This window comes from Rousettus aegyptiacus, unplaced genomic scaffold (assembly GCF_014176215.1).
Source record: "Rousettus aegyptiacus isolate mRouAeg1 unplaced genomic scaffold, mRouAeg1.p scaffold_m13_p_1, whole genome shotgun sequence".
NCBI classification, from domain to species: Eukaryota; Metazoa; Chordata; class Mammalia; order Chiroptera; family Pteropodidae; genus Rousettus; species Rousettus aegyptiacus.
This window is the reverse complement of record NW_023416284.1, coordinates 12,178,503-12,187,713: the sequence shown is the minus strand read 5'-3', so window position 1 is coordinate 12,187,713 and position 9,211 is coordinate 12,178,503. Positions and strand designations below refer to the sequence as shown.

General features: G+C 46.4%; 1 protein-coding gene across 1 annotated transcript; it reads left to right on the top strand.

The window, feature by feature from the left end:
• Positions 1-1,634: 1,634 nt before the first annotated feature.
• MUL1 (mitochondrial E3 ubiquitin protein ligase 1) lies at positions 1,635-8,784 on the top strand. The gene is made up of 4 exons (XM_036229509.1): positions 1,635-1,867; positions 4,891-4,978; positions 5,384-5,504; positions 6,708-8,784. The coding sequence occupies exons 1-4, from the start codon at positions 1,748-1,750 to the stop codon at positions 7,435-7,437; spliced, it is 1,059 nt and encodes a 352-aa protein (XP_036085402.1). The 5' UTR covers positions 1,635-1,747; the 3' UTR covers positions 7,438-8,784.
• Positions 8,785-9,211: the final 427 nt, after the last annotated feature.

Genomic DNA, 9,211 nt, shown 5'->3' with positions numbered 1-9,211 from the left:
ATTTCTATGGGTCTGGGACAATAAATAACTCTGTCCCCCACCCCCATCTGCTTCTCCACAAGACCCTAGAAAGCCAGAGGGCAGATCCTGGCTGTTTTAACAACCTAGTGCCCCTCCCAGAGCCTGGGATGCAGGAGGCCCTTGTAATTACTGGTTATGGAGTGACTGGTGTGTTGTTCCTTTTTTTTTTTTTTTTTTTAATTCTTAATGCAAGTTTTATTAATTCAGAATGTGCCGTACCATTCACACTCCAAAAGTACAAAGGAGTAAAAAGTCACGCTGTTCTCTAGCCACCCAATTTCCTTCTATGGAAACAACCAGTATTATCGGCTTTTTATAAATCCTTTTAGAAATGTTCAAGCGTATATATTCTTCTCCCTCTTTTTAAAAAAATAAATGGGCTCATCCCCAAACAGTTTTGCAGTTTGTTTTTTTCCCTTCCCTATGCTCATATACACTTATTTAAAAAACTTATGTAACCAATTATTTATTGATAACATTTGTTTTTTCTTTTTCTTTTTCTTTTTTTTTTTTTAAAAAGCAATGCTGCAGTGAATATTCTTGTAAATTTGTTATGTTCACAAGTGTGAGCGTTGATGTAGGAAGAATTTCTAGAAGTGGAATTGCTAGGTCGGTGGGTGTGGGCACTTTCAATCTTGATCAACATTGCCTAATTGTTTTCAGTAGAGTGTCCACTCTTACACCCACGAGCAATATTATATGGCCCCATATCTTTGCTAGCATGACATGTTATCCAACTTTTTATATACATTGATTTGGGCTAGTGGGTACATTCCTGTATTTTCAAGAATTTAAAGCATAACCTGTAGGAGATGGCCCAATGAACACATGCTTTGCAGGTTGATGTTTTGGATGAGATTTGGGTATCTTTTGATTATTTTAGGAAGGAGATCGCTATAGAAGTCAGAAGAGTCTCTGAAATCTGCTCTATAGCCATGCTGTGAGGATTATATGGGATGTCTATGAAGCTTTTTGTCACAATACCTGATATATAATAGGTGTTCAATATATGTAGCTGTAATTATTAGCTAAAAAACAATATGTTATATGTAGTGATGGCAGATTAAGGGGTTACTTTGGCGACATAATCCGCCCTCTTGGAGGTTAAGGACTCTGTAGTCCAGTAAATTCCTCTCTAGCCCTCATTGGCAGTGTGACTTTGAGCACATCTCCTAACCTCCCAACCCTCAGTTTTCACATCTGTAAAGCAGAAGAATAAAATCCAAGTCTCAAGGTTCGCCCTGAAGTTTAAATGTGTAATACTCATAAGTGCTTAGTACACATTCTCTTCTTTACTCCCAATCCAATGAAGGAGAAATCGAACAACCCATCAAACCACACAATAACCCCAAAAGAAATTAGCGGGTCCTAGAACAGGGAGACGCGAGCCAGTCAGTTACAGCCGGTGCGTCGCGCGTGGAAGGCGAAAGGATCACGGAGCGACGAGCCACGGCTCAGCTCAGCTTCTGCAAAACACTCCCGCCGCCCCGCGGGGCAGGTGCCGCCCCCGGCAGCGCCGCAGAAGCGCGACGATCACCCTGGTAACACCGCCTTCCGGTCTGCTTTTTCCCCGCCCCCACTTCCTGTTCGTCAACGTCATCGCCTGGCGACTGGTTTCCGGTAAGGGTTGTCTGGGGGTGCGGTGCCGGATGGGAGGGAGGTGCGGGGCGGGGGTCGCAGGGCCTGACCTCGGCGTCCCCTCTTGCACACAGGGCTCGGCCCAGCCATGGAGAGCGGAGGGAGGCCATCCCTGGGCCAGTTCATCCTCCTGGGCACCAGCTCTGTTGTCACCGCCTTCCTGTTCTCCGTGTACCGGCAGAAGGCCCAGGTCGCCCAAGAGCTCAAGGTCAGTGCTGGAGCCGGCCTGGCCTCACCCGGGTCATCTCTACCCCCGGTCACGGTGAGCCCAGGCTTCTCCGTGGGCCTCTCCACCGTGGAAAACCATCCAAAAGAGGAAACGGGATCAGAAAGGTCACCACCCGGCCAGTAAATGGAGGAACTGGGATTAGAATTCGGGTCTCGTGATAACTGCTCCATGGCACCTTTTTTTCTTAAGCTCCTCCCATTACTCAGAATGACTCATAACTTCATTACTTTAATCGACAAATAATTATTGAACACCTGCTATGCTCCAAGCACTGGGGTTATCGAAATGGGTAGAAAAGACTAAAGTCCCTGCCCTCATGGAAATGACATTCTACTGCAACCAGAGGGGGACAGTGACCAAGTAAATCAGATGGTATGACAGATGGGGATAAATACTACAAAGTCACGTAGAGGAGAGAGGAAATGGAATGCTGGAGAAACTAGGCTTGCTATTTTAAATCAGGTGACATTTGAACAGCACAGGAAATGAGGGAGACTCTGCAAATGTCTTGGAGAAGAGCAGTTCAAACAGGAAACAGCAAGTGCAGAAACCCTAGACATTAACTGTTTGCACAGCTACTCAGCTGCTTGGTTCTACGGACCTTTCCTTTGTATATTTCGTTACTTTAAAAATAGCACTTCTTGAGCTGCACTTTACAGCTTAGGTAAGACATTCCCATCTTGCTGTTTTTTGTTCACAGTAATTTTTTGAGGTAAAGAAAATGACAGTTACTTCCAGGTTGCAAATCAAGAAATTGAGACCCAGAGAAAAGGTCTTATGGCTCTTAGATCTTTAGATTCCAAAATGATTTTTTTTTTTCTTTTTTTCTGTTCGACCACATTACTTTATTGTGAGCGTTTGGTCCATGAGAGATGCACCTTGTTTGATTAGAGACAGGTCTTATTTATCTTTCCTCATTCCTTCTAGGTTCTAAATCAGTGCTTGACAGGTGGTAGATGTTCAGTAAATGTTTGTGAGTTCGTTTTGGCTGAAATTTTACAATTAACAGTTAGGGCTTAATTGGACATTAATTTGAAAGCTAGATTCCTAAACCCATCCTAACTTCAATTATCAGATTGTTTTCAGTAAGGGCTTAGAAACAAACATGTGAATTCCTTGCTGTGAGGGGAATTTTGGAATCTGTCTGCAGTCAACCAAGTTATCAAGCAATTTGTGGTACGAATGGCATCCTAGTGAGATTCCAGCTGCCCTATTGTTTGCCTAATTAAATAACCAAGTTACTCCTGAAGTGATTGGCTATGAGTGTAACTGATACTTTGTGAAACTCAGAAATTAAGTTGGCTGGGCGTGGGATTCTTTGAAGCAGTGAACTCTCTAGGACCTATCTTTGGGTAATCTTAAAAGCTTTGCCAATTAGTGCCTAAACAGGGATGAAATAGCCCCATCCTGGAAAAAGAGAGATTCTGTTTTCTTGCTCAGATTACAGAACTGGAGTCGGGTTTGTGTAGTATCCTTGTGATGGGAATACATATTTATTGCATGCCTACTATGTGCCAGCCCCTGGGCTAGATTCTTTCACAACTTAAGCTTCATTTAATCCACATAAAAATTCTGCAAGATTGTTCTCCCCATCTTTTACAGTTTGGGAAACTGAAACTAAGATAAAATAAGTTACTCAAAGTCATAGTAGATGCATTTAAGCTTGACTCAACCCTAGGTCTTTCAGAGCATATTCCTCCTCCTGCTTTTTCTTTAAAAAAAATTCTAACTGGCCAGCTTGTGGTGGATACATTACCAGCTATGTGACTTGGGACAAGTCACTCACCTCTCTGAGCTTCGAAGTTTCCTTATCTGTTACTGGGGATAAAAACATCTACTGAATAGGGATGGCGTGCACATTAAATGGATTTATGCATTTAAAGTACTTGGCATAATGCCTGGTACATAGTATATCTAATTCAGTAATTTATTCATCAGGTACATATTGAGTGCTCATTATGTGTCAGGAACTGTTCTTGGCACTAGGGGGGGCAGCAGTGAATGAGACCAAAAAAAAAAAAAAAAAAAAAAAATCCCAGCTCTCCCAGAGTTTAATAGTCCAGTAGAGGGAGTCAGATGAAACGAGTAAAACGGTTGTTACGTTACTACTGTTATTTTTCATTATCTACACACACTCCTGTCATAGAGTGACCTTAATATGTGTTCAGTACCTCATCACCTCTGTAGAGGTTACATATGTGGCATCCTCAGGATTTGTTGATGGGAAGATCCTAAAAGCGGGAGCTGTCCTTCATTCATCCCTGAATCTCTAGCACCCAGCACCGTGCCTGGCACGTGGATGCTCAGGAAATGTTCATTGATTTTTTCTCATTTTTGATGCAGCAATAATAGCCTTGATTGGTGTGCAAGCACAGCAGATTTGGAAGGGGTGGGAGAACTGGGGGGCTGTTGGAGGAAGAAAGCAGAAGTCACCATGCTCACCATGCAAACCGAAAATAGAATATTTTTTGGCACAACTTAACAGAGCCCTGCCCTAGAAAGCAAAGGTTCCCTTTTATGATAATCATAATGCAGAGCGTGAATTGATAAAGGCATGGTGATAACACCTACCATTGCTCCAGCCCCTGCCTTGTATTAGGCACTTGCTTAGGTCCCTTACACGTAAGGCCTTTGGATGTATGGCTCTGTATTGTCGAGAAGAGAATAACCTATGTTCAGTCTATGATATGCAAATTGATTCGTACTTTTCATATTTTCATTAAAAAAGTTAAAATGAAAGGATTATATGTTTCCATTACCTGTAGAAAGAATGTATGTGTCACCCACATTCTACAGATGGCAGAGAGGGAGGCATCGCCCCATGCCTGTTTACATGTTAAAACTTCTGGGACACAGCTTTGGAATCTGATTTGCCCATCGTCTCCCTCCTGCCTGATTTCCCCACTCTCAACGTGAAAAAGTAAATAGGCGTTTTCCTTTTTGTTCTTTAAGATTAAATATATGTCAGTATTCAGTAGTTTAATATTGTCCTTTGCATTTAGGGAGCTAAAAGAATCCACTTGGGTGAAGACTTAAAGAGCATTCTTTCAGAAGCTCCTGGAAAATGTGTGCCTTATGCTGTTATTGAAGGTATGTTTACTTATTGGTGAAATGAAAAAGTAACTTTCTCTTCTAAAAGTTTTATAAAGATCTTGGCTAATGTTAAGGGCCATTTGCAACCTTGGGGCAGTAGTCCAGAACTTGGACTTTGGGGTCCAAAAGGCCTAGATTATTGCCATGTGATGATCTTGGGGGAATTACCTAATATTTCTGAACCTCTATTGCCCCATCTCTAAAATAATCTTGCCTTATAGGGTTGTTGTAAAACTGAAATGACGTGATCCACATAGTGCTTAGAAGAATCCCCACAAAGCATAACTTATGGTGATAACATTTTCATCATTTTGATTAATGAAACTAACAACAAAGTTTAAATTACCTTAGAGGAAAGGACAGAACAGTTCTCCAGAAATAAAATAATTTGTTTCCATTTAGGAGCCGTTCGGTCTGTTAAGGAAACGCTCAACAGCCAGTTTGTGGAAAACTGCAAGGGAGTGATTCAGCGGCTGACGCTGCAGGAGCACAAGATGGTGTGGAATCGGACAACCCACCTTTGGTATGTGGCCTCTCGTCGCCGGCCAACAGCCTGACGGTCGATCAGTTCACTTGCTGTTCCCATGGCTCCAGCTTCTCCCGGGACAAGGTGTAGAGCAGTTTCTTCATGCCGCCGATAACGTTCTTGTGTGAGGTCTGAGGACCTCTTACATCAGAGTCACCTAGGCATCTTGTGAAATGCTTGGGCTCCGCTCCAGAACTACCAAACCAGGATTTCCACGATAGGGGCCCCAGAATTAGTTGACATGCCCGCTAAAGTTTGAGAACCACTGACTTGTGGCATGGATTAATGATTTCAATATTTATTGAAATAATTTTGAGCCATTAAATGGAATATCATTTTTCTAAGTGATCCTAGTGGGTTTTTGTTTTGTGTTTTTATTTTATTTTTTATCATGGTGAGAACACAACATAAGATCTACCCTTTTGACAGATTTTTAAGCGCAGTGGTACAGTACTGCTAACAACAGGCACGCAGTTGTACATCTCTAGAATTTGTTCATCTTGTATAACTGAAACTTTATAGCCATTGAACAGCAATTCCCGTTTTCCTTTTTCCTCCAACTCCCTATCAGCCACCATTCTGCTCTGTTTCTATGAGTCTGACTATTTTAGATACCTCATGGAAGTGGAGTTATGCAACATTCGCCCTTCTGTGAGTGGCTCAGTTTGCTTAGCATAATGTTCTCCAGGTTTATCCATGTTGTCGCAAGCGGCTTTCCCTTTTTTTTATGGAGTGTGTCGTGTGCGTATCACCTTGCTTTATCCGCTCATCCAGTGATGGACACCGAGGTTGTTTCCATGTCTTGGCCGTCGTGAATAGCGCTGCACTGAACACGGGGACACATCTCTCTCCCAGATCCTGATTTCAGGTTCTTTGGCTATATCCCCATAAGTGAGATTGCTGGATCATATGGTAGTTCACATTTTTAAGGTCTGAAGGAATCATTTATTTGTTTTAAAGTGGCAAGGGCAAATAAATGGTAGCAGTGGTCTTTGTATTTGTTGCCCACTGATATTTCCTGAGAAAATAACGAATCGAGCCTCCCTGTTATGAGGCACATGGGTGATAGTGATTTCTCTTGTACTCTTTCCAGTCACGTCAGACTCTATCCCGTACTCCCGGCGTTTGTGCGACCTCCACCTCTGCCCGGGCCTGAGCTGTTTGCCGTCCTTTATTTTATCTTGAGTTCTTTCATTTTAGGAATGACTGTTCAAAGATCATTCACCAGAGGACCAACACGGTGCCCTTTGACCTGGTGCCCCACGAGGACGGTGTGGATGTGGCTGTGCGAGTGCTGAAGCCGCTGGACTCAGTGGATCTGGGCCTGGAGACCGTGTACGAGAAGTTCCACCCCTCCATCCAGTCCTTCACCGACGTCATCGGCCACTACATCAGCGGCGAGCGGCCCAAAGGCATCCAGGAGACTGAGGAGGTGCTGAAGGTTGGGGCCACCCTCACAGGGGTGGGCGAACTGGTCTTGGACAACAACTCAGTCCGCCTGCAGCCCCCCAAGCAGGGCATGCAGTACTATCTCAGCAGCCAGGACTTCGAGAGCCTGCTGCAGAGGCAGGAGTCGAGTGTCAGGCTCTGGAAGGTCCTGACGCTGGTTTTCGGCTTTGCCACGTGTGCCACCCTCTTCTTCATCCTCCGAAAGCAGTATCTGCAGTGGCAGGAGCGACTGCGCCTCAAGCAGATGGAGAAGGAGTTCCGAGAGCACGAGGCGCAGCTGCTGAGCCAAGCCAAGCCCGAGGACAGGGAGAGCCTGAAGAGCACCTGTGTCGTGTGTCTGAGCAACTTCAAGTCTTGCGTCTTCCTGGAGTGTGGGCACGTCTGTTCCTGCACCGAGTGCTACTGCGCTCTGCCAGAGCCCAAGAGGTGCCCCATCTGCAGGCAGGAGATCGCCCGGGTCATTCCCTTGTACAACAGCTAAGGTCCTGAGGCCTCACCGGGACACTTGGAAACAACTTCCCCCTTTCTGGGTGTTTATCAGGAGGCCTTGAGAAGAGCAGTGGTGGGGTGGCTGTTACCCCGTTTTGACTGAGGGAGAGGGGTGGGGAACCCTCTAGATCTCACACCTCCAACAGTAGGATGCTGCCTTTCCAACCGGAGAGGGGACCCTTTCCAGCACCACGTCAGAATCAAAGCCCCACCCTGGGTGTGGTGGCATAGCATCCCTGCCCAGGAACCCCACGACTGTGTGTGTGTGTGTGTCTGTGTCTGTGTCTGTGTGTGTGTGTGAGAGAGAGAGAGAGAGAATATGCGACTCACAACACCTTGTTGCTTACGCGCCAAAGCCAGTGATCTTCAGCTCTTTGTTCCTGTGTCCTTCTGGTCCTTTCTGCCGAATCATTGCTACCTGCAGACTTGAGCCTTGAGTGACTCAGCCAGAGGGGAGGCAGAGTTGGGGTCCGAGTGGGTATATGCCTCTCACAGCTGCCTCTGAGGAGACTGTCCTAGTGATTCTTCCTTTTGCCTACACCCCGGGAAAAAGTTGTCAGCCTGGGTATGTTACTCGTGTCCCTTTCCCCTGACCTCTTTGCCTCCTAAATGCGCGCACACGTGCAACACGTGCATCAGGACAAAAGGAAGTGAAATCCAGCATCTGCCTTTTGCCTGCAAGGATGGAACTCTGATCAGCAGAATGAAGAACAGTCACCTGAAGGGACAGTTGGAGAGGTGGTCAGTTCAGCAGTCCCCAGGTGTGGTGAAGACAGGGCCGCATGGCAGCCACCCTGCCGGAGTCCGCACTGACCTACAGGGAGGGCCACCAGAGCAGGCCTCCCGCCCTAATTTGGGACTCCTGAGGGCTGAGGGGTGGCTCTGGATATACCTGCCTGAGATGAGCCGGGAGGGCTCACCTCCCACAGGAAGCAATAAGGACGCTGCTGGCCCCGCCTCCTGGCGGTGCCAGCTTCTCTCCAAGACTCTCTCCAAGGGAAAGCAGCCAGCCAGCATCCCGCGCACGGAGCCTTTCCTAGGCTCCCTGCTCCACTCAGAGGGTAACGTCCTGTGAGTGTCATCACATCGCCCCTTTGTTCCCGTTCACCCCGCACCTGCCCCTCTTGAGTCTGAGTGTAAGAGAAGTGGGGAAACCTCACTTGTCACCTCTTGAGTAGTCAAAGGTCATGTACACAGCTCTTCTGTATCTCCCTTCTCTGGCTTTGAATATTTGTCTCCCGATCCTCTGCGCGAGGGAGGTAGGGGTGCTCCCAGGAGGCTGACACCATTCTATGCAGTGTCCAGCGTGGACAGCACAAATTAAACGTATTACAGCCAAGTGTTAGCCTGTTGCTTTGTCAGTATGGGTGTATTGCTTGGGCCAAGGCTCCCCCAGGTGGAATTGAATCCCATCATGACAGAACGAACCTTGTGCGTGGCCCTTTCCTCGGCTGGGTTTGGGTTTCCACAGATGGCATGCAGCCTGGTGATGGGGAAGGTGTCCCTGGGCAGCTCGAGGGAGGGCCACCTGGAGGGCAGCCTGTCGGTCACACTTGGCCTCACTGAGACGGGCGTCTTTGAAGATGTCAATTTTGACATCCCGAACAGCAGGGCAGTGAGAGAAAGGGACTGGGTGGGGTGTCGGGGGACAGCAGGGGAGGAAACTAACATTTACCGAGTGTTACACCAGCATAAGCCCTTTGGAACTTTGATTTCAAAGTGAGTCATTTCACACAAAACCCTTTGGGCTCTCATGATACCTGCTT